General features: G+C 42.9%; 1 protein-coding gene across 4 annotated transcripts in view; it reads right to left on the bottom strand.

The window, feature by feature from the left end:
- The window catches only part of clybl (citrate lyase beta like), a 78,742-nt gene that overhangs the window by 10,715 nt on the left and 41,680 nt on the right, over positions 1 to 26,347 (bottom strand). For all 4 annotated transcript variants that reach the window (XM_028393028.1, XM_028393031.1, XM_028393030.1 and 1 more), the window contains 2 exons: positions 11,837 to 12,053; positions 709 to 897 (listed from right to left, as the gene is read on the bottom strand). In XM_028393028.1, the coding sequence (XP_028248829.1) occupies positions 709 to 897; positions 11,837 to 12,053 (406 nt within the window). The remainder of the gene's footprint in view (positions 1 to 708; positions 898 to 11,836; positions 12,054 to 26,347) is intronic.

Below are 26,347 nucleotides of genomic sequence, written 5' to 3'. Positions count from 1 at the left end.
ATCACGGAGCCCAGACGAAACACCTCTTAACCACTGCACAGGCCCAGTGATCGATGCAGCACACAGTGATGTAAAAACAGTTATTTCAGCTGTTGTTTCATGGGGTTTACACGTCTGGAACTCTTGTAAAACACATATATGTCTCAGATTGTCTTGTTTTCGAGATCAACACCAGGAAGTGTGAGACGTTTTCTACTTCGTCAATATACCTGCTCTTGGTTTTAACATGTAAACAGGGTTGTCATCCATATGTGTGACGTACTGTACTGGTTCACTGGCAAACATTTTAGCCACAACACGACACTGTTCCCTGTTCCCTGCCGCCTCCAGCAGGTTTAGCAGTGGCAGAAGGCAGCATTGTGTTGTTACAGAAAGCTATCGGGCGTCTGAAGCTAATCCGAAGAAATGTCATCTGTTTCTTGGGCGGCAGCCAAGAAAAACACTGACACAGGGATCGATTCCCTCTTTTACTGGCAAATGGAAAAACTTTGTTATGACTGCTTTGAAGCTTCCCGAGGTTTCTTCTTACTTCGTGAGTTTGTAAAAGTGCACCACCATTTTTTTAAAAAAAAAAGATGCCCCAGAGATGGAGAAAGAGAGAAGTGTCATGGGTATTTTTAGTTTTTTTTACATAAGATTCTGAAAGGAGAAAAAAAAACGTTTTCATTTTGAAATTGGCTCCAAGATGACTTGGGATTCGTAGCTTACCCACTGCACCTCCTGCGTGTCCTCCACTTTGGGCAGCATGATGGCTGTCGGGAGGATCTCGCCCTGCAGAATGACCTGCAGGTCAGCCTCAGCTAAACCACTGGACACAGAGTTAACCCTCACACACTTCTCTGTGCGGCCCAGGTCCAGTTCTACCAGCATCCTGGGGATGGTCTCCCTGGCTTCTGCCTATAAAAACACAAGCAGAGACCATGATTATTTAACATGCTGCTAAGATGCCACTTGTTTTCTCTTAAAGTATATATATATATTTTATATAACTACCCACTTTCTTTATATTTGACTTGTTATATTTTGAGTAATTCTGTTCTATTGTGTTTTTTGCTGCTGTAATACATCAATTTCCATCCCGCAGGATCAATAATCCATCCATCATATGACCTATTATTGTCACATGTTGTTTTACAAATAGATGTACACAAGAAAATCAAAGTAAATGAAAACATGTTGAAGAATGCAATAAAAGACCATTACCTCCAATCACATATCCCCACATTTAACATCAAGATTAAACCATTAAAAGCACATTTAAACCATCCACGTACATTCTCCAATACAGTTGGCCTACTGTATACAGTATGACACATATCATCAAAACACAGGCTGCACACTGAGCTCTGTTCTCTCAACGCAGGCATTGTATGAGCAGAGCAGGAGGAGAGATGAGGAGGATGGAAAAAAAAAAAATCAAAGAGAAGCTTACACTCCCAACTTCTATCCGTAACACAGTAGCGCTCGTCTCTATATTCAAACCAGATGCTGGGCTACAGGAATGGAGAGGAGGAGGAAGGCTGGAGTGGAGGAGAGAAGTCAGGCTAAGGAGAGGAGAGAGAGAGAGGCTCTGTGGGAGAAATGTGGTCTGAGTTAAGCAGCATGAGGAAACGGTGGCTTAGAAGTTGTCAGCTCAGATCAGAGGCTGGAGCCTTTGAGTGCTCGTGTGTGTGTGTGTGTGTGTGTGTGTGTGTGTGTAGATGCACAGATTGATCTAAATTCTCTCAATCGGTGTTAAATATTTCTGAGATGTTAATTCATGAAAATGAAAACATGGAAAATTATAAATATTGCACCATTGGATGACATCATCATCAAAGTAGAATATCCAAACAGTGATAATTAGACTGATCAGTGCAGTAATGGAGTGTGTCTGCATGAAAGAGAATAGGCAGACATAACATGGAGAGCCCATACATCACACTGTCTTGTAAAAGCTGACTAGAGCCAAGCTAGGTTCAGTTGTATGAGAGCTTATGGGAACCCCTCAAGGGTCACAGGACTAAACAGTCCTTGCTCTGATCTCCTGGAATGCAGAACTGTATCTGATATTGTGAACACCCGTCCAGTATCAATAAAATACAGTATCAAAGTACATATCAAAGATTTTGCTCGGATTTAATAGGGGTCATGAGCAGGCTGGACTGCTGTGTGTCATCTGCGTCTCCCTTTTGCCTCACTGAATGAGACAAGAGGGATTGTCACACCGTATGAAAAGTGCACTGTGATCTTTGACTCGTACTCAAGTTCTGCTCCCTCTTCCTCTTTCTTAGTGCCGCTCTCGTGAGCCTAGGCAGACCTGTAACTGTATCGAGGTAACTTAAAACGGATGGAGCGATTTACGCAGCCATAATTCACTCTTCATAAACCTGCTACTTGGTGGATAAAATTCTGTCTGTCCCTCTGTAGTTCGTGGTGACTGGAGAAAATTGATCTGTGGCATCTGCTGGCTGCTTTATGTGCACAGAGTCACATTGATCCTTAAGCAAACTAAATAAATAGAGATCCAGAAGCCATCTAAAGCACGGTTTATAACATTCACAGATCAAATAGACAGGAGAACGCCAACCTCCCGCTCCAAAACTCTGCCTGAAACACCAGCGGCCGCCATGTATGAGATGCTTTTAATGTAACCAGAGATCACTCATTGCAAGGATTGTCTCCTGCTCTTCTCTCCTTTTGCAACGGTATTTCTGAATCCATGACGCCAGGATTGGCTAAGGAGATGGCCAGGTCACTGTTCACACTCTTTTCTTTTATCTCCCTTTCTGCCTAAAGTGAGAGAGACATTATTCTGCCAGACACCTTGACCCCTATGGGCTCCGCTACTCCGAGCTTGAATAAAGCCCTTTGAAAAGAAGATATTTTACATTAATGTACAGCCATCCAACAAGTTGCTTCAAAGCTCCCTCCCCAATCACCTGGTGTCCCACGGAGAGCTCACCCTAACGTCAGCTCCATCTCCTCTTTGATTCCCCTCCATCATCCTCATCATTAGAGGCTGACACACAGGCAGGCAAGCTTTGCAAGCAGTCAGCCGGGCGGGCAGGGCCGTCGAACGCATAGATGCACACGAGAAGCTTTTCAAGTGCAGAGAGGCTGACCTTCCAGGAGAGCCAGGGCAGCTTCATAACACACAGCCTGAGCCTTGACGCTCAGCATCCTACAGAGTGCTGTGTATATGTGACACAGCATGGATACCGCCTTGTAGACACCACATCAGACCGGAGCGTCCAAACTGACGTGTGTACAGTCCACAGCGGGACAGACTTCCTCTCCTGCATCAGATCATAGATCTGGCCCTTCTGTCATGCCGCTGAAAACAAGCTATGTCAAACATTGCCGCTGCACAGACTATGCATGTAGACACACTACCTTCATTCAATATCAAATACATCTCAGTGCAGGGATTGTATATTCAGACCTAAGGTCTGTCAAGTGTGCTGCCAACCTGGAACCACTCTGGCTAGAGATGGACAAAGTAGATTTTTTTTTTTGCCAATTATCTGAAGAGCACAAATGACATGAAATCTGATTCACGCCTGGGTGTCTTTCATATGTGATCCTAAATCGAATGTCCTCCATCTGAACATTTATGTCACAATTCATCTGACTTTTTACACCTCTCCACAGCGGGAGTCGTCACAAATTTTGCATTTGCATCATGAAATTTCACTGATTAAGTCCTTAAAGGTAGGGTAGGAGACTTTGAAAACTTAGTGAGATTTTGAAAGTAAACACACGCCCCTTTCTCTCGGAGCTCACCCTGAAGCCACGCCTCCCAATCACATGGACGCACATCACCTGAAGACGAGCTGCGGTCTGTGACTTCGGCCATCATGCACGTACCTCTCTGGTGCGCGCAGAGCAGGAAGAGAGTGACAACCAGCCAATACTCCGCGCAGGGTCCACCCAGAGGATTGGCTGATGTTTTTAGTGTTTTATAGCTTCCACAGATGATTCATATTCTTCGTTTTAATGTGAAACTGCCGAACTAATCGGTTGCTATCGGATTGTAAAGAGAAGTTACACTAATTTAACAAAAAGTGCATCAGAATGAAATCTCCTACCCGACCTTTAATGTCACACTCCCACCACTTTTATCTCCGACGTCACATCCACACACATCTCTGCTCACTTTAGGCCTGTGGCCAGTTCCCAAGACACAGGTTTCATTTAAAAAATAAAAACTCCCACAAAGAAAAAACTGCAGACCGAATTTACCTGCAACTTCACCAACTTCACCATTCTGACACAACAAATACCTGGATATATTTTATATATTCAAGGAATGCTTGAATATATCAATAACGTGCAAAGACCCAAATGGCACAAATTAGGATAATTTACATACAATATTTTGGTGCTAACAGTTTCTCATCTGCAGTCTCAAAAGCAGCTTGTATGTACATCACAGCTTTTATCACTGACATAGTGTCTTCAAGCAGCAGCCTGCTGTATCCTCCTTCTAGACGTGTATATATGGTTTCATATGAAAAGAGTGGGAGATCATGAGTCACAATGAGCGTAGTTGTTTTTCCATATTTTTTTTTACCTTTTAAGAGCTGGCATTTTGCACCCTGCTGTGCAGCTCGCGCTGCCATTTAAAATGAGCTGTAGACTCTCGCAGGTGAAGGCTGCCTGCTTCAAGTGTGACTGTGTACGCATTTGCTCGTCTGTCTTTGTGTGTGTTTAAGTGGGTGTGTGTGTGTGAGAGAGAGAGAGAGAGAGAGAGAGAGAGAGAGAGAGAGAGAGAGAGAGAGCAGGCTTCCAGTCATTGTGGATGCGTTTTGACAAGTGACATGCTGCACTCCAGAAAGCTGAAGTGAGATGACTGACTAATTCAGGCTACGCTGATAACTGAGACGTAGCAGAAGGAGATTCAGGCCTTCACTCTGTCAGTCGGAGGCACACTGTGTTATCTGTTATCCTGTCAGGGGAGACAACAAGACGTAACTAGCAGAAGAGAGGAGCCGAAATTTGTAAGTCATGAAACCTGCTCGTCATAGTTGGTCACAACTGACAGCCTGAGGTGGGAAAACAGCTAGTTATAACACACCATTCATACACTTTAATTAGCCATGAAAGGATCTCATTACAGCTCTTTGGTTACAGTTCATTACAAGCTGCAATGCAATGTTTTGGAGAAGATTAATTCACTAGCACTGCTGTAGGAAAAAGGGACAAGTTAAGCCTTATTGTGCACCCTCTTTACAACACAAAGGATTTACGGTTAAGTGCATACATTTTGTATGTTCATAAGAACGTGGCCTAAGATGAAGAAGACACAGATACAGTTCAACACACACCTTGACAACACCGGCATTCATGCAGGACAGGGTGGCAACACCAAGATAAATATCTGATGCTGCACCAGGCGGATCTTTTCTAAATCTTTGTCTGTGTATCAACCAAAAACTAAGCATGCCATGAGGAGGAGGACACTAAAGACTAATTTAAGCTGTGCTAGTGCACCACACGTACCATACCAGCTGCATGATAGAGGGACAACCGTTAAGAAAGCAATGACATGACATAGTTTGATAACGATTTGCAAGTTGCATGCAAAAATCAATTCCGATTACGTTATAATAATCGTCTGGGTGGCCTCACATCTTCTGATCACAGTACTGTAACTACAGAGGAAAGTCTGCTTTAGGACTTAGGAAGGGCCGAACTGTGCTGCAGATTTTCATCCAGGAGTGTGGGCTTCATGTACACCCTGGTACTACTGCCGTATTTCAGCGAAGCGCCTCATCAACACCGCTTCACTCTCAATTACAGCAGGGGTTAGAGAGAGAAAAAAAAATACTAGTTAAGGTTCAAGATATAACTTTCCCATCTCATCATGAGTCAAAATGTGTAACACTGGCAGCTTTCCAAATACAAACTAGGTTTATTATACCATGCAACCTTAACTCAGATAGTCTGTAACGTCATTTTAATCTTATTTTAAACGACTTAGTTTGACATCTTAGTGACCACCGTAGTTGCTGTTAAAGCCCTTTTATCAACTCACTTTGAAAGGGTTCTGGCATCTTTTAAGTTTATACATTTATCAGTTTCTTGAAACTGACACTGCATTGCGCTCCCACATCTGCTCTACTCCTCTCCTCCTTGCACCCCTCTCCATCATCACCCCTCCTACTGGGGTTACTCTCCAAGCATTGGGTGCATTGCAAAGCCCACGTAGCACAGAGCGGTGCGGCTGCCAGTGAAAACACACAAGTGTAACAGGATAATGAGAGGGGGAGAGAGAGAGAGAACCCCTCTGTTCTCTGTCTCAGCTTTTTTTCCCCTCAAAGCCTCAGTCCTCACCCTCAACCAACATTACCGGGATGATGGTTCAAAGGATGATCAACAAGCTGGATTGTAATCTAGAAAATCTATTAATTGTTTTAAAAAAATGTTTCTAATCCTCTCACATTCCAAGGCAACAAACAGCAATCACAACACTGTCATCACTCTCCTTTGCACCCTGACCTCTTGTTCGCCGAAAGTTCTCTCCCAAAGGACTCCAATCGATACCCGACACATGACACTTAAAACACACACATACACTGTGACAGACAGTAAGGTTGGGAATGGAAGGTCTTTCTGATCTGGCCAAGTCGGGGTCTATTTTCTGGCTGAGCGGCTCACATCCCGTTTGTGAGTCTTGGCAGCCGACTCTGAGGTTCTTTCAAGTCTCCAGGGTCCTCTGAGGTGCACACAAGCACACACACACATACATATATACATACACACACTGCACACATATAATACACACTAAATACAAGTGTTCAGCATTCATAACGTTACTTCCCAGGAGCACTTTCTGTCAAGTCTTTATTCATTTGAATCCACTTAAATAAGGAGCAGATCTTTCAGTGTCCTCTGGAATAACACACTGAGCATTGAACTGAGGTCACATATCAGTTGGCTGCATAATTTATGTTAAGTTAAAAATCTCTAGTGTCAGACATGGTTCACGCATACACCACAGCTCACATATTATTGACTGACAAGCAGACAAAGGTAATAGACTGTAATAATGTCATCCACGCCACATTGTGCCATTCTGCCAGAAAGCGTAAAGGTCCGTCTCCAGACCAGCGATTAATGGTGTTACTGGGGAGATGGAGTGACAGAAAGGAACCAGTCCAGCAGACACATGAGGGTAGCAGCATACTTAAGTAAATTAAAAACTAAAATATGAAAAAGTAACCACCTATTTTCTCATTCCTTATCTAAAGCACTCATGCAAAGCAGAGTGAAAAGACAGGAAGATTTGACTGTTGTCACGTTGATAGCATCCGAGTCCACCTAACCTCCAGGTTAATTCAAATAACGGGCAAAGAGGCGGAGCACCAGCGGAGGTGATGTGAAGCACTTCAAACTTTTAGTAAAAAGAAAAACATTTGGTCTGATGGACAAACAGGCCTAATGAGTGAAAGTCCTCTGCGTGAAGACATGCTGAAATATTTAAGTTGATAATGTAAAAAAATGCATATATTTTGCCTTGATTATGACAACTTCAATATGTTTGCACATTAAATCTGCCTTTAATGTGCAAACATACCATAAATTTCATGCATGTGTTCTATGGTATTTTTGCCCTTCATGTATTGTGTGTTATTGAGTGTTTGCATGATTAGGATTCTATGTGTACTTTCTGCGCTGCCATGCTCCCGGCACACAACTGCTATTGTAAACAAATTGATCTCAAGGATCCAATTCCCTACAAAGTTACTTTACACAAATTACACAAATTACACCACTTACACGAAGCTAAACAAACATTTCATGTTACTAATCACACGCCTGTGCTCATTAAACCCTAAGATCCAGGACTGACTGCTTTCTGGCTTCCACATGGGCCTCTTAAAGTTACTGCAGGGGGTGATCAGTATCAGACGTTATATTAAATGTGCTTTATATACCTTCAGACAAACAAACAGCACTTTAAATTCACAGGCGAGTGTGTGTGTGCGCATGTTTGTATTCTGCATGTCTTGTGTGCATTTGCAGGCGCGCGCCAGTGTGCGAGAGGTGCTCCCTGTTGTGTCGGCCGCGCCACTATGCCATCTGGAGAGGAAATCGAGTGTGAAGTACAGTATAGTTTGGGACCAAGCTCCGTGGCAGCGGCTCAGCAGTTAGTTCATTAGTTCCAAACTTCCAGGGATTAGGAGAGAATCTCTGCGGCAGGGAGGCAGGGGGGAGTCACGGAGGATGGAGGGACCCATGTGGGGAAAAAAGAGGGAGAAAGAGAAACACCAGGAGGAATACTGGACCAAAGGGCACTGAGAGACAGACACGGAACATGGGGGAGAGAGAGAGAGATAAACAATCTTAACCCTGAGGACCCCGGAGAGGGGAGATGAGCGAGAGAAGGGGGGACAGTGAAGGAACAAGACGGCAAGGGAGAGAGGAGGAGAGAGGACAGGTGTAGCCGTCAGTTCCGCTCCGGGGTTTCAACCTGCCCTCCCTCTTTCTCCACCCCACTGATCATACAGATATGATGATATGTGTAAGAGTGTTAGAGCAGTCAGCCTTGTCTTCCCTCCCCTCACTCCTCCTCCCTCCTCCCCATTCTCTCCCCTCTGGGTCTGTGGCGACAGTTAGCAAGCGCTGGGTGGCTCCTACCCTTTACTCCCTTTCTTATCTCTCTACCTCTTAGGCAGCCACCATTACTGCCAAGATGGAGTGCAGACACTTTTGGAGTCAAAGTGGCAGGCAATTAAAGCAGGCACTACCGGATTTCAATTTTCAAGGGGAGGAGGGTGGTGGGGGGGGTGGATTGACCTTCGTCGCGTACCTTTTTGTCATGAACATCCTTTCCTGTTTTAAGGTGAAGGTGAAAGATAATGAAAAGAATACATTAATGAACACATAATAGGAGGGTGGTGGTGGGCAGCAGCCCCATTTAAGGCCCGTCCATGCATACCCAGTAACTAAACTCACATGTCACCTAAAGCGCTGCTTCCTTCACCAAAACAGTGGTTCAGAATGGCATATAGGGAGCTCGGTCTTTGCTTCGCTCCCATTAGACATGCATTACAAGACTCTGAGACATTGTTGAGGGCTGGCATGTCTTGGCAAACCCACGGTGTGCCGACTGTGCGGTTGTCATGGTGAATATAATCGCAGCTAGGGTATACACTTGTCAGCGCAAACACACGCACATTGTAATAGCGAAATCTCTCATCCATTTACAGATCAGCTGGTCCCAGAGCAGACCTCAGATTGACTTAATAAAAGACAGGTTAGAGGGGACCATTTTTACAAGGGTATGTTTACAAAATTTATTTCATGGGTACAAAAACTCTCTTTTCATTTCAGCTGGGGGATTTACTAAGACATTAAGATGTAAGTGTGTCCAGCACTTCTGCATCTGATTTGCATAAAGTGCCACCATATAATATTTTTCCATTACATTTATCTGGCAGATGCTTTCAGCATAACGACTTGATAAAGCATCAAAAGTAACATGAGGCTGAAGTCATCAAAAATTGGCTCCAATTTTACTGTAAGCCATTAACAGTGAAGAAAAAAATGCATTATATAAAAGCAGAAGGGTGTTTAAAGAGAACACACACACGCTTCCTCAGAATTAATCCAATCAAATGGATTTGAACCAAAATTAGAGACAGAGCTGGGGCAAAACCACAAAAGTGCACTTTTGGTCAAAGTTCCTAAAGCATTAAAATTGAGCCAGCAGTAAGCAGCAACTTGCATTACCTCAACTGGCCACTAGAGGCAGGCTCCAAACACTGTCAATCTCAAATATCCTCCATGTCAGGATATTTTACAGCAGTTTTTTGTGTGTCTATAGATAATTTCGGCCTTCATAAACTGCATTATAAGACCTGATGTATTGCATTTGATTATGCAAATTCCCTTGAGAGGCAGGTGAGTGACGTCACGGCTCACTAGCTGCCTGCCTGGCTCCACCTCTTGACCCAGTTTTGATTAAGCCAAGAATGTCAGGTAGTGCCGAGATGGTGACAAACAGAGCCACCAAGCAGAGAGAATTGTTAAGACACACGGCCTTTATGCTGTCTTCATAGCTGCTGTATCAATCACAGCAGAAGTGTAGCTGTTCTATCAAATTACTCACGAAACATCAACAGAAATTCTTGCCTCAAACCACTTGCGAGTGAAGAGTCTTCATCATTTTTAACAATACTACATGTAAATTTCCTTTTTCCTCACTCAGTAATTTGCTTCTCTCAACAGGAACTCCCTAAAATAAATAAATACTGCATGACTACAAACACACAACAGTTTGTCAGTGTGGCATTTAGGTAAATTTGGGAAAAATGCAATTTGATGGTTTAGTGCCTAAAACAGGTTCCTGAATATCTATGTCTGTTTAATAAAAATTACATTTTCAAGATGAAAAAAAGTAAAACAATTACACCAGACTGATTTCACAAAGGAAATTAATATCCACAACAAATGTCTTAGTGGTGTGGTGTTCGTAGACACACACGGAACAGTGTTTATCCAACGGGGGACAAAAAATATCATCTTAAGAGAAGGTATAACTACACAATAACCCCCATGGATTTCCAATTGCCACAGTGGAAAAAGACGCAGAGAGTGTGGGAAGTGAAGAAAGGGTGCCAGTAGGGAAGGTGCATTTTGTTATTGAGTAAATAACTAATTTTTATATTACACAGCACGACCTAGCAAACACATAATAGGTTACTAGACTTTTGCACACTGTGCTGCAGGCTGACATGAAAAAGTGAGTGAAATCTGTTTGGTTACGTGCTCTGCTTTGTACAGAGTAGTGCTGACGTAGCAAGAAAGTCATGGGATTATTATTATTATTATTAGGCAGGGAACTGTAGAGGTACAGCACTACTTTGCAGAAACTGTTATTGGGCTTTTGATGTGCTACTGGTGGAAGTTAGAATGGTAAGCCTGCTGAGGGACATTATTCTGCATGGTAAAAGGGAAAGAAGTATCCTGCAGCTAATGTAATTTTTCCTCCTTTATTTTAATAGCATATACCAGAGCTACAACCCACCAGCTAATTGCTAACACCAAAAAAAAAAAGCCTTTATAGGGAAAGAAAAAAGAATCATCGTCAAAATTCACAATTGTTTCCTGGTCAGAAATAACAGCCTGTGTGTGAAATGAGTGGGTTGGTGAAAGAAATAAGTGGGCTGTATAGCAGAGTACTTTTGTTTAAATACATGTAAGATGGAGTCATGGACCTGTCACATGCTGACAGAGCAATGAGAGTCCAACATCTGAATTCTTCTCAAGCCTGAATGGCTGCATTCCTCTCTCCACACTTCCTCCTTTTAAAGACATAATAAAGACAGAAGCTCTGACATCCACCAACTCCATTGCAGGGTCACTGTTTTAGCCTGTCAGTCACACAGGCCATCATCTTATTGTCTTTGTCTGCTACAGGAACAGCCTCCAGCCAGATCAATCATCTTTATTATCATGACTTAAAAACCTTTGTTAGTTAACTTTTTGCCCGGGCCCCCTTCTTTATCCCGCTCTCCAATCACAATTTCATGGGCAGTTCAGCAGGACCAATGGGGTGGTTGTGTAGGCAGGAGCAGAATGCTTTTAACCTGCTGCATCTGGTGCTTTCCCACTGCTCACCCAGTGGGACATGGTCACCTTGTTTTAAATGACTCTGATAGGGGGCACAACTTCTTTTATGCTCTCACAATAGAGTGAAACGTGCTTATTTTAAACATCTCACTTAGGAAGTTTTGCTCTCTGTGATTAAGACCAAGCACCTGTCTTTAAAGAGGGGGACGTGGAATTAAAATCATCACACGTTTGTTCCTGTTCATCACTTCACTGCGTTTCATTTATACCCTACCTTCTTGCTGAGGGCTACACCATCCTCACAGTCCAACACGGCACAGTCCACATCCAGCGAGGCAAGTTTCTTCAATTTTCGCTCATCATTGCCGGGGCAGTAGAGGACTGCCCTGCGGGGTATGTAGCGCAGCGAGGAGCCCGCAGAGTGATGGTGATGACGCCATGCTTCAGTATACTGTTGCCAGACTGCGACTGGTAGGAGCCAACCGCTCTCCCTGTCAACACAAAAAAAACATACATAAGCACACACATATATACACGGCACACAGACAGGGGTATCATAAATGCATATGCATACGTGTCTTTGGTGCATATATTACTCAAGAGCACACACAGTATCAATACAGGGCTAAGGGCAATGAATAATTAAAGGTTGTTGCTGCATTAATAATATCTACAGTGTTTAAATTACTGCAGGCAGCCTCCTCCAGACTAAGGGAGAGAAAGTCTGGAAACGTTTCATTTTGGGGAGTTCTGTTTGCCCTTCAGCTGTTCATTGAAATGAATGAGAGACGCTGACCTGTGCTTTGGCACTCTTTGTTGAGAACAAACTCACCCAAACACTGAGCTACTCATATGCTAATGTTGCTACACTGATGAATATCTAGGCTGGGCAGAAAGTGAATGGTGTTGGTGGTTGTTGAGTTAAATTTGGGAGGTGTTAGTATGGTTTGCAATATGCGCATTGTTATTATTATATTAAGAGGAACAAAAATGTTTTAAAATAGCATTCAAGACTTGATTTTAAGAGCTCCCTTTTGACTAAATTGTACTTTTAACAAAGATAAATAAGCTGCATACAGCATTCAGGCACACACAACAACAAATTGAAATACTTAAGGGCAACAAAAGATATTATTTTACCACAGTTTTTAAAAAACAAAACAAATCATTGCAAGCAAATGTGCTTATATTATTGGCATCCAACATCAACATCACAAGCATTAACACTCCCGTCTCCTGCTCACACAACTGTCCCATCACTCTGGCTTTTTGTCAATCGGTCCTTATACATCAGCTCAATGTTTAGGATCAGACATCCAATTACAGCGGGAACCAGACTGTTCCCACCACTTGCTGTCTCTGGGTTTTCTTTGAGGAATCTTATTGGTAGATAGTGCCATTTGTAGCCTGAGGAAGCCAAAGAGAATGAAAGCAAAAGAAGGGATATCCCTTCCCTTCTGCTTTCTTGTCTTTTACTCTCTAAAGGAGCTAAAGTGACTTCAATAGCCACTTAATCCTGTCAACTATGCTTCCACATGCCCTCCAGTCCCAAGATGTTGCAGTTGTAGACGGCAGTTAAGACTAATTCAGCTTGCTTCCAGCACTTTAGAGCTTCCAGGCATTGAAACGATTTGGAAGGGAGAACTACAGCCAATGAAACCCAAGCAAATTGTGGGCCAGTTAAAATAGGTAGAGCTCAAAGTAATTTTGGGAGACAAAAAAAAAGCTACAGGGCCCAAATTGATGGGGAAGAGATTAAAAAAAGGTGAATTAGAAAGAAAAAGAGTGGCTACAAGAAGAAGGGTGGGAGTACAGAGAGGTAGGGTGCAAAGGGGGGGCTGTGGAGACCTAAATGAAGTCTATTCTGTTCATACTGCTCAGGGGGAATTGTTAAAAAACCACACTAAGTGCCCACTTAAAGGCAAATATATTATAATATAATTTAACTACAAAAAACATGACTGTAATTTAAGAGTAGGTTTCATTATAAATGTGAGGAAATGAAAGTGAGGGAAGGGAGCAGAGTTGCCTTGATCTTGGCGAGAGATGGCACAGAAGCAGAGGTCAATGACGGAGGACGAAAATCAGCATTTCTCTTCCAACGGTCTACCTTTTTCTACTCTTTAAAAGCTCTCAGGAGGTCTCAGTTCACAGTAAACTGGTAACTTAAGTGATAATACCAGAACAGGCCAGTTCGCTACGACCACAACAGCACAAGACCACAACTAAATAACAGTTTTTTTTAACTCTTTCCCTCCGTTTAGTCACAGTTGACATCTATTGTCTTTTTATTGATCTGTATACCTTAATTAAAAAAAAATTGTAACCCTGTGGAAGCAGTGTTTACCATCTAAACATAAATGCTTTTTTAAATTATTTTCATTCCATTTTAGGACCTAAAAAACAAAATAAAACTTCCCTTTCTAGATGCAATTTATATATTTCTGTCTCTGCACATCTGGTTGTTGTTTTCCCATTATTAGATTAATACATACACATGTGTTCTATATACTTAAACAGTCCCCAAAGTACCATCTGCACCTGTGTTACCAACTCCTTTTCCCCGTCGCTCTGTTTCTTTTCATTTGTTACATGAAGGGCTATGATAACACAGGGCTGTGTGGCCGTATAGCAGCTGTGAAGTGGTTGGACTTGGCCACAGTGACTATGTTTACTGGTCTGAGATCAGAGGTGAGTGGTGTGTTAGTGGGATTATATGGTGCTGGCTGGGACTGGTTCTTATTAGCAGAGGCGCGGCTGCAGACCCAGGCTTGCAGCAGTGCCACTGAAAGAAGGAGGACGACGAGCGCTGCAGTTAAATTAGTTCCCAAGTCAACTCTATACAGCGTGTCGCACAGTATTTGGAGAGCTGGTAAAAACTTTCAGTTCTCCAGACAGTGTTTTACATGCAGATTTGTGTCTTGCTCTGACACCGGACAGTGTCTTGGACAAAGCAGTTCACATGCAACTGATCTTCAATCCAACAGAGCAGCCTCTGATGATCTGACAATCACTGCCAGAGCCTCTGTGCTGCCAAACTACAATAAATCCACCTTGAACCACACATCCTTGAACTACACATCTTATCTTCTCCACTCTCATGTAGCCATCTTACTACGTTTTTCCATTTTCATCTCCTTATTTTTTAAATCCTCCATTATTCAATCCAGACAGGTGCTGACATATGACTCTCAAGGTGACATGTATATAGCACATGTGTTTGTGGATTTTAGTGGCTGAACATGTCGAGGATCATGATCAAGCTAATTACTTACTGGGTCTAGAAGAAGGTGATGTGGAATGGGACTGGGGTTTGCCAATGGAGACCCCCATCCAACCAGGTAAAAAAAAACATTGCTTAGAAGACTGTTTGTGGTAAATTGTGGACTGATATTTGTAATTTGTGACATTTTTTAATATTTTTAAAAATAGAATTCATTGATTTCTACTTAATTCTTTGAGTTGAATGATGGATGAAGTATTTTTTTCTTGATTCTGAGTATAAAAACATAAAGTTCTTCAGTTCACCTCTCACCAGTTTAGAAGTTGAAGTTGATAAATACTCAATTTGAGATTACGTATGTGACAAAACAATTTCAGGCCTCTGATTACGGTCAATATTGGGTTATGGATAGCCTGTATAATAATTGCCTCATTATCATGACATGACTATCACGGTTTTTTGTGACTCTACTGGCCTCCACATGGCAGCATAATAGCCTAATTCAGGTGGTAATATTCATCCTACCACATGAATTACAGTAGATAACAAGAGGACCACTCCAAAACAGACCCTGATGTCAGCCTCCCTCTCAATATGTAGATTTCCACAATTATCTCCAGCATGGCGGCGCAGGCAGAAGCTGTGTCTAAAATGCACAAAATTAAAGATCTGTGTTTCTACCCCACAATAATCAGCTACTCCTTAATATGCAAACTACATTCTGAGGTCCATGGTGCTTAAGATTCCAGATTAAATTTGCTGAAAATAAAGATGAATAAAGAGTAGGGAGGAAATCGATGCTGCTGAAGGATCAACAAGCCCTCCGTCTGTGGAAAGCTGTCTGCGGGTGGGAAATAAAATGGTCAAAAAGTCATCAATATTTACCTAGCTTCATGTCCACCTGCCAGTCTGACACTTTTTTTGTTTGTTTTTATAGAATGAAAGAGAGCTGAAGCATTCCCTGCACACGGTCCTCTTCCCAGCATGACGCTGTATGTGTATGTGGGGTTTTTTTTTTTTCACACTGCCTCAGGACTGAGGACACAACTGGATGGCAGAGAAATGTTGAAAAATTAACCAGAGACACCCAAGACAGGGAGAGGAAAGAATCAAACACTTCTCTTCTACTTTTCTGCCCCCTGCTTTCTTTGGTTGCCCTCCAGCAAGTTGGAGCTCAGGGTGAGCAATCCGTTCCCCACCAGATTAGATCAGCTGGGGGTTGCAGAGTTTACCGACGGCTGGCCTCTTTTCTTTACCAAGACAATAGCGTAACTGTACATGCTTACATTTTATCGATGATGTCTGTATGGACTGTACCGTTATATCGTCAGTGGCTCCAAGGCTTTCTAACCCTGCTTTAAAATGCCCATTCCAGTGACAGTGTCCCTCACCATCAACAAAAGCCCTTACTCATCCTCCCATCCATGCCTTCTCCCCTTTCCAGTCTCATTAGTTTGGGTTTTATGCCTTAATCTACACAATGAGGACGAAGTCATGGCAGTTATCTTCAGCAGCCAATGTCTGTCTACCTGTAATCCCCCCTCAAAGTCCCCGGCTTTCTTGCAGCTCACAATTCGGCACACAATGCTTTTATGCAAGGTCTCTGCTGTAATGCTAAGAGACGACAGCAGCCTTTTTTTCATCCTTCATCCCTTCACATAAAACTAGTTGAATCCATCTCCTTCTTAAGAGAAAGGAGACGTCTTAATGTAATGGTCTCAGGACAAGAAAAAGTCAAAACAAATAAAGGACATATAGACGACTTTCAGGCTAGTTTTAATGGCTAAACTCACTTTCTTTCCCTCCATCTGTCACGGACAACTCGATAAATCAATTCAAGTCAGTATTGATTTTTGTGTAACCGATAAAATGGTAAAATGTAAGAGAATAATGTAGGATGACAGTTAAGAAAGAAGAATCTATGAATTTATCATTAAAAGTTAATTGAGAGGGGAGCTTAAAAAGGTCAAACAAGTCGCTCCATTCGAGGAGGGCATAAGGGGGTTAGCTTTTAACTTAGCATTTTTATTGACTCTGGCAAAACAAAATGAGCGGGCTCTGTAGGATTGTGCACTCTGCATTGGCCATTCAGGCCTTCAGAGCCCCATTGTAGTACTCTGAAGAGAATGAAAGGAAACCCCACTGGTGGAAATGCAGTGGAACAGCCCCACAACAGGCCACAACTGTTCCCTTATGCATGAAAGGCAGGGACATAAAAGACAAGATGGACTTCTGAGGTAGGGCCAAAAACAAAGGCAACAAAAGTGCTGATCACGAGGGGATGACACGACTCGTCTCGGCAGAAGGAGCAGGGAGAAAAGGGGCAGGGGACAATAGCACTCCCAGCCAAATGACATGTTGAAGAATTGAAAAATCCACACAAGAAGTGTCTTCTCAATTCACTAAACCCACAAGAGCTGGGTGACTGTCGGCTGGACCGTGGTCAGGCTGAAGGGGGGTGGTGGGCTCAAACAGCCCACAGCTTTTCTCTCTTTAACTTTCTTTCCCAAATCATTCTGCGTTTTGGCAAACAACTTGGCAAGGACAGAGACAGACTGGGGTGATGGCTTTAGTCTGCAGACACCAAACCAAAACCAAACCCAACCTAATCAAAGCGTGGTGGGTTCCGCTCCCGCAGCTTCCGTTTTGATCTGTTGGCTTTCTGTGTGTCTGATCTGTTTCTGTTTGTGCCCTAAGCACAATTATGCTGCTGCCTAACCTCCATGGAAACAGTCAGACGAAACAAAAACATGTTTGCTCTCATTCTTGTTTTTTAGTGACACAGCATAATGGCTGCTGATATTTCAGCCAATGTGTCATACTAAATAATGCTTTGTTAATAAGAACACTTCCTGCCGATTTTCACTCCGATGACTTCCAGGCTGAGAACGCGCTTCTTTTTTTTTTGTCATTTACTTCACTACACTGTGGGAAATAAATATACTTTTCAACAACACAGCTGTGTGTATGTATCTACGTACCTTTAATTTAATATATAGATATAAACGCATGATGAAGATGCAATTTAAGTGTCATTCGTAAATTCTTTTCATGCAAATTGCATGTGGAGAAAAGTGGATCACTTCTACATTAAGGGTCAAAAGTCTTTACAGTGCACTCCACAGGTGAAGTCCCTCCTCCGCGATAGCCTGGGGCCTATCCCACAATTCTTCACACATACCCATGGGCCCTTTCACTGGCCATCACCCTGTCTGATTAATGGATCGATGTGGTAATTGATTAGTGAAGAGGAGGAGGGAGTAGTAACATAGGTCAAACGTCAATAATGCCCCCCCTCCCCCGACAAAAGGTGGAAGACGTAAAATGTACCAGTGATAGCCTGCAGCCAGACCTCTACCCATCAAAGCCCTGGCAGGACTAACATAAAGGGCCCAACACATTCTCCAGTCTTCTCTGCCCTCCCTCCTCACGGCTCCTTTTCTCTTGGTAATGCTGTCTGTTAAAGTGGCAGGAACCATTCTGGGAGCTACATGTCAGCTCACCTTCATAAAACAAGCCGTAAAGCAGCAAATAACAGGCTTATATGGCTTCATTATGCTGGCGATGCAGGATCACAGCCCTGGGCTGAGGAGTTGGGGGGTGCTGGTGGTGGAGAGGTGGGGAGGCTGGCGGCAAGACGACACGGTTCTCGTGGAGATTTTTCATCACATGGGCTGTCATCATGTCCACGTTTGCTCAGGACAGGGACACCACTTGACCCCCTCCCGTATAACTTACTGCTCCGACAGCTCAGTCCAACGAGACTTCTTTAAAGAATGTTATTCTTCATTCTTCTGCTGAAGCTAAATATGATGCACAAACACGACAGCGTTCCTCTGAACAGACTGGAGATGAGGAGAACAGGGCCAGATGGAGCATGCATCTGCGACAGTAAACCTTTGGCCGCAGCAGGGCTGGACATGAGAGAAATTCTCATTTATTTAATGCAAATATCTCCGAGCTGTTTCACACCTGACAGTGGGGGCTGCTACGTGGTCAATATCTCAGGTTGTACTGCAGTTTTAGGGGCGCCTGTGTGAACGAAGAGAGGCACAGCACAGAATATGTGTACATTTACTTTAAATGTTAATGCAACATTTCCCTACAGTATCAGATTAAATCTTAATTTCAAAGAACCGTCTTATGTACATATGATATGTAATCATTATCCCTCAAAATGATGCAAGCTCTATTAGGGTCCAAAGCTTTGAGTAGAACTATCAATAGTCTGCTGATATTAGCAAGTCAAATATGCAGCACATCTGGTAGGCAGGCTTACACTATGTTCACCAAAGTAACTGCGCCTTTATGTGCTTATCTGTCATCTGCCCAGTCCCCGTCGTGTTGAGATCAGTTACTTATCTCTTTAGCGAGGCTGTAAGGCAGCAGTACAAGCAGCATCACTGTGATCATTGTATAGTTAATTGTCACCTCCATCAACATTAGCACTCTGTAACATGCTAACCAGAAGGGGGGAAAAAAGCAGAGGGAGTTGACTGCACACTCTATTCTGAGGCTGACACTTGTTCTCTGAGGGGCGGTTTTTGGTGTCAGGATTACAGTGCATGAGAGAAAAGAGGCGGAGGAGAGGAGGGGAGCTTTCTCCACAACTCATGTCACTCTGTGTGTGTGTGTGTGTGTGTGTGTGACCAGGGGGGAAAAGAGAGAGAGAGAGAGAGAGGGAGGATTGATTGGCATTTACTTTTAAGCTGCACTCTCAACCAATGACAGAACAGACCAGGTTCCTCTGACACACTCTCATGGGTAAGATCATCCACCCACCTTAAATGATAGTCACATGGGCACACGCCGGTCACATGACCAAAATAGGCCCGTTTGGGTAAACAAACACATGGTTCTGTGTAATAAACAGTGACACACACTCTGTTACACACCTTTGGCACAAGGCCACGAGGAATCAAATGTGTCGCCACTGAACCATATGGACACACATATCCCAGCCTAATCTAACAAACACTGCAGCACAAAGACACATATTATAGTCTGCACACAGACACACACATCCGGACGGCTAAACAGCATTGCCATCTTGAGCCCCCTGGATCACTGGGGCCATCTGACACTGTGGAGCCTGAATGCATTAAGACTGGCAAGGTGGCTGCACTTTCCATCCCAGCTAGCACTGTTACATAACCCTCCATGATATGAATGCATTAGCAGAATTAGTTCTGCAGGTGAGAACACTTCTCACGAGCTCACAAATGGCACAGAGTCCAATTTAATAATAGATAATGTTACTGCACGATGTCAAACATCATCATCAAAGCGTCACAACAAGGATTTCCCCCCCCCCCCACACACACACACACACACACACAGTTGAAGCACATATTCATGGATGTAAGATTAAAAGTATAAAGCTGGTAGTGTTGGTCAAAGAAAAGCAGGAACCAAGAACAGCTTGAAACTTAAATAGCACTTTAACGACTAGTACAAACGACAATCTGGGCCTGAATGAGTCCTGGATATGGGATATGACTGGGACAGTAGATCAGAAGGTAGATCAGACTATTGGGATATTTGGCCTGCGATGTGATATGCGTCTGGTCCCTTCCTTGCCCCCCCACCCAATCCCCCCACCTGGGCCCAGACACAAACACACGCCCTCATACCCCCTCCTCGGACCTCAGAGGGGACAAAAAAAAAAAAATGACAGATGGGTGCACTGGAAAGATCCACTCAGGAGACCAAAACATACTAAGGCGTTGTCTGTCTGACGTTTGGATTTGGAGGGAAATTATAACCAGAGAAACACAGGACGGAGAAAAAAGGGACATCTGTGGCATTGGTCTTATTTTCTTTCGTGTGTGGCATGATGTGTCATGAGTGAGCATAGAGACTTTTGGATCATATTCCATTTAATTAATGAACCCCCCACCCCCCCTCCAATGCACAACACTCACACTCTCTGCTCCAAGCTCCAAAGCCCTTCCCTGTAAGTTGCCTGTGCCCCCAAGTGGTTGAATTTAATAACTGCATTTGTTTTACGTCTGCATCAGTGCATAAGCATGCAAATTAAACTGCTTCAGCAGCCAAGACCTATGGAAGCCGATTCACTTAATGTAAAATTTACTGTGAGTCGAGCTTTTCACAACATTTCTTTTTCACGGTCGAATGCTTGTGGTTTAGCCCTGCCTCATCACAACATGTGAGTGAAGAGATGTGCACTTAAATAATCAGCTCAGACTGTCAATTTTAGGGAGTCAAAGGATGGCAGAACAAACATGACCAGCCTATTAATTTAACTCTACTATTACTAATAAATCAGTCAAAAATATTGATGGACTATTTACCACCAGAGCGCTGCTTTATCGTCCTCATTTCTTCCTGACCAAGAAGTAGATAAATTATCATTTGTTTCTGTCAGCATTGAACTACAGACTTTTTTAAGAGAGGAATTTTAAGTAATAAAGCTGATGCTCCCCATAGTGTTGTAATGACAGACGCTTCATTCTTTTAACCAACAGGGATGCCTTTTGCCCTCGACTTCTGCCCAGCCCCAAGCATTTAATTAAGACTGGCTTAGGCCTGATTGATCCTGACACACCAGGAAGTTTCTTGAAAATCTGACTGCCAAAACCATGGAAGTATTATATAGGCCACAACCCCCCATAGCAGCCCACAGCCCCTCCCCACACCCCACATAAAAAGGATTGTAAGCTGAAAGCCCCTCTAGTCCGTCCATGGGACCCTGCATTTAATAAGGTACGCTATACATTTTGGATTAACCTTAACATCTGGTTACACTTCATAAGAAATGCACAACAAAATATTAAGCACTGGAAGTTTGTCTTTCCTCCTAACTCAATTATTAACTCATGTAAAGGTGAGTTGTAGCCAAACGTAATCCTCGCATAAAAATTTTGTTGTAGCCGATGTGAGACACACTTTCTCCACACACACACAGACCCACATCATTAAATCGACGACACATTTCCCGTCGCAAAAAAAGCTGTGATGCAAATAGGAAACTGGGATTGTGAGATTGTCAGAGCTCTGTGTTCTGCGGGTGTTGTGCACCACATGGAGAGAATTCTTGTACCAGCTTTCACCGCAACACAGCCACTGATGAGTCAGTGAGCCCCATGAAAGTGCAAGAGCTCCACAAACACTGCCTGTGTTTCATGGTGTTCCAGTGCTCCCACAGACCACAACTGTTTGACAGCACTGTTACAATAATGTAGACTGTACACAGAATAACAATTCAGGTGTGACAAGTCGCTTTTAAAAAAAAAAAAGTTACACATTTGAAGATACTATCAACGATAAACTCAGATAAACGAATACAAAAGGATCAGTTCAAAGACAATAGGCCGGAAGGAAGCAACATGAATTTTGTAAACAGCAGTGCCATGTGCAAAAGGAGGAGAGAAATGGTGAATCTAATGTGATGCTGGGATGCCACCAACCAGAATTACTACCCATCATATTCACACTCCACATTCAGGATGTTTTGAGTCTGCACTTCTCTCACTGACAGCTTTTACCGAACTTAACGCCAGCTGTTAATTTAAGTATTTAAACCACTTAATAGTCAGAAATCTACGGAGGAGTTAAGTTAAGCTAAGCTTAGTTTAATTAGTGCACGATGATAAATGATGCATGTTTTTAGCACCGTTGTGTAGCTGTAGGAACTCATTGCTGTGACTGTTCAATTACTCCAGACAAATCCTTATACTTGACCAACGGATGCCAGTACCAGCTCTCATACATACTCTTTGCTGCCAGACTGCAGCTTGTAATCTGAATGACACAAAACAGGCTGCTCGAGAGCTTTCTGCTCATCAGATTTGTTCATGTACCAGACTGTAGGCTCGGTGCCTGTGAGCCTGTTAGCTTGTTAGTCTGTGGATATTACTCCTGATTTGACTCCTGCTGCCACCACGTTTAGAGTCGTTTTGTATTCTCTTTCAAATGTTTTTATTGTTTTATCCGATTACTTCTACTTCGCTTGTCTTGTTATAAATATTACATGTGTTACATCAACAACTTGTTTATGGGCAAACTAAGTTCAGACAGAGGATTACCTTTTTTTATTAATGCGTGTGTTGTAAGATTTAGGATTTACTGTTAATCAATATTTTTCTCAAGTGTACAGTTGAAAAAAAAAAGATGGCGCATGTAATAATGACGTGTTGGCAGATGAAACATTAAAAAAACGTAAACAAAAACCCTGCCAAAAATGTGGAAAGTGACATGCAAAGAGCGGGACCCTACCTTGGCCTATTTCTCCATTAAGGGTGTGGTGTGGGTGGGCAACAGCCCCTGCCCCTTCCTTCCCTCACTGGGAGGATCATGGAAACTAAACTCAGTCACATTTTGAATTTGTGTAACTCATTAAACGCAGGTAATATAAAAACAGCAGAGCTAAAGGGTTCAAATAAAACCTCATGATTTCAGGAGGTAAACAAAGGGTCAAGAAGACGCAATTGGAATTAATGGTTACGTGTTATTTTCAGAATATGATATCAAAAATTTCAACTTTTCATGACTATACTTGTTTAATAGATATCTGTTAGTGCCAACTGAAAGTTGTTATAGCCTAACCAACTTAAAGCAATGTCCAGAGATGCTCCTATTCAGGGAGGGAGGGGCTTCCTGTATGGAGTTTGCATGTTCTCCCTGTGTCCCTGTGGTTTTCACCGGGTACTACAGCTTCCTCCCATGTTCCAAAGACTCTACATTTTTCATAGGTGTGAGTGTGAATGGTTGTTTGACTATCTGTGTTGGCCCTTGGCAGCATGGACTGCTAATAAGCAGATTTGGAAAATTGATGGCAGGTCTAGGCCAAGGGTGACATCTGGGTAAAGCATGTAAGAGACAGGATATGATGCAAAAGGCAAGTCTTTTTTGCTTAAATTAACAGTGCTACAAACATCATTACGCCTGTGCTTGATCACTGACCATGCTCAGTCCACTGGAGACGGGGCATGAGACGAGATCTAGGTATGTCCAGAGCCACACCTGGGTAAGAAGAGCTCCCATCATGGCTGTTTCTCCACCATAAGGGCACAGCTCTCACCCTTTAACACACTTTTCACATGTGATAAATTCTCAATGATTCCTCTTCATCCCATGAAAGACTGAAAAGCAGTGGACTCTGATTCTGCAAATAGTGATTTCTGCCTCCACTCACAAAAAAAGTGCACACAACAGATACATACTGTAATATCAAGGTCAAAAGTGTCAAACTGGTCCATTGCTGGCCTCCAGATAGCGATAGCAGGCATCAGGTACAGGAAGTCATTAAGAAGATTCCATTTGGAGTCAGTGACAGGTTTTCCTGAACAGCACAGAATGGGTGTTGGCATTCTGTTACTGGAAATGTCTGCTGATTGACACGGGTTATGACGGCTGACACGCCGCAGACTGTTTTGACTGGAGCGCGGCCTAACGATCAAAGCGTCACTGAAATGTTATGCTATGGAAAATTTGTATTAATCCAAACAAATACAGTCACAGGTGAGGTTATTTCTGGTCACATAAAAGATTGAGAAAATAAATCATTCTTTAACGCTTCTATGCAGACTCAACATTCAGATAAAGTGAGCTGGCTGAGTTTTCTCTTAATTTTAGCAGCTGTCTGCTGGGTGTTGCTTGTTCTTTAGCTCCTGTAGTAAAAAGCTGGACTTCAAAAGGGCCTTATCACAGTCACATTCACTCGGAAGAGAACACAGTAATGGAGACCGGATGCACGGGATTACACTAGGTTAGACTAACACAAGGAGAGGACTGAAGAAATGCTTTGAATGTTCCCTTGTAAAAGGAAGAGCTCCTGTACAGGCCTCCTGACCTTCCCACTCCACTTCCTTCCTGAGAAGTAAAGGAATGCTGTGTCAGGCTTTAGAAAGTAGTATGGACGTGCATTTTAACTTGCGCTCAGTGGATTCCTCAATAAATCTGAACTTCATATGGACTGCTGTGATGTGACCACACATCAACACAAAATCTAATAACAGAGATGGAAATTAAATGGAGTAATAGCACAGTAAATCCAATAAGTCACAATCCATATCACTGAGCCCCATGTTTTCACTCTAGGCCTGCAACGGTCATTAAATGTATTTGCACTGCTTAACGACATCAATACTGTAAAAGTGTTAAATGTGTCTAAGATCCCAACATAATGACAGCATGCACTGTCCACAAAGCATCTCCACTCCTTTTTCAACAAGCTTTTAGTGTCTACAGGAGAGTAAGAAAGCAAAACTGTGTGCCAACTTCTGAATAGTGCTCCTGGGGCAAAAATAAAAAAATCGGGAGCCCAATGACACGAGACATTTCACATAAAGATCACACTACAACGCTGACCAGGAAGAAAAGCATGCTCGCCCTTTCACACAGACATCATTTTAGCACAACCTCCACCATCAGCTCAGAGGCAGCTGTCCTGCTCCTGTCCATTTTACACACAACAACAAAGAGCAATAAAAACACAACACCCCTGACCAGGTTGTGTGAAAGAGGTTATGGCTCTGGCACAAACCTGCATTTGGTCGTTATCTGCAAATCAGCAGTGAGTTTCTTGTCTTTTGACACCATTAGCAACCATATTATGATGCTTCAGGTTAAAGAAAGATGTGTTTTAATGGGAGGAAGCAAGGATTCTGTTGCGTATGAGCAGTCTTATCAAAAACACAGACATGTATTTGATTCTTTCTCTTCATATCTCCTTGTACATCTCCCTTGTTCTCTGTCCTCTATCTTTGCTATGGCTAAGTCCGTCTAACACAAGGTCCCCACTTTGACTGTGGCTTCATCCTGTATTTTCCAATTATCACCTTTTAAAGGCCAGCTGGGTGCATTCCAAACCATCAGGGGGCAATTCCATTTGCATTGCTCTGAGACAAAGTCATGCCCAAGTACTTTCATGCCTAGGTTCATAAGAGACGGTCTAAAAAGGATGTTATAGCTGCAGCTAAAAAGTCACCATGATAGAATACCGTGGATCGAATGAATGCATCAAACTGAAAGAAGGATGTTCCTTCTTTAGAAAACCAATGATTTGAAGTACTTGAAAGCTTCAAGTTAGTCATTTCTTAAACGTTGAGTTAGGTTAGTGGACAGCAGCCCTCAAGCTTTTGAGGCAAGAAGTTTGTATTATCGGCAGCTTGCTTCTCCAAACTTTTTAATTTCAGATTAATCAATGGACTGTAGGCTCTCCTGTGAGTGAGGCTCTGTTTACAATTTCAGCTCATTATGCTGATTTTATTCTCCTTCTTCTTCATTAACTTGATTTTTTAAGCAGCTCAAGGAGTATTTTACATCTGTTTTATTTAGGTCAATTTTTACACCAGTTGAAAAATACCCTGCAATCAGAGGGCTCTTCCCCCGATTGAAATGACTTTGTACTTTTCCATCTATGCATGTGTGCGTGTTGTTTGGAAGGGTGCAGGGCTAACTGTTTCATTTGCTTTGCACATTAATGAACACTGCCTTCTCCGTCTGCCTTTAGGCTCTCTTTCTGAATGCTGAGACTGTTCACTAGTGTAAACCTGTGTTTGATTTCCCCCTCTCCCCTCCACTCACAGACTGCATATA

This window comes from Parambassis ranga, chromosome 21 (assembly GCF_900634625.1).
Source record: "Parambassis ranga chromosome 21, fParRan2.1, whole genome shotgun sequence".
NCBI lineage: Eukaryota > Metazoa > Chordata > Actinopteri > Ambassidae > Parambassis > Parambassis ranga.
This window is presented reverse-complemented; position numbering and strand designations above follow the sequence as displayed.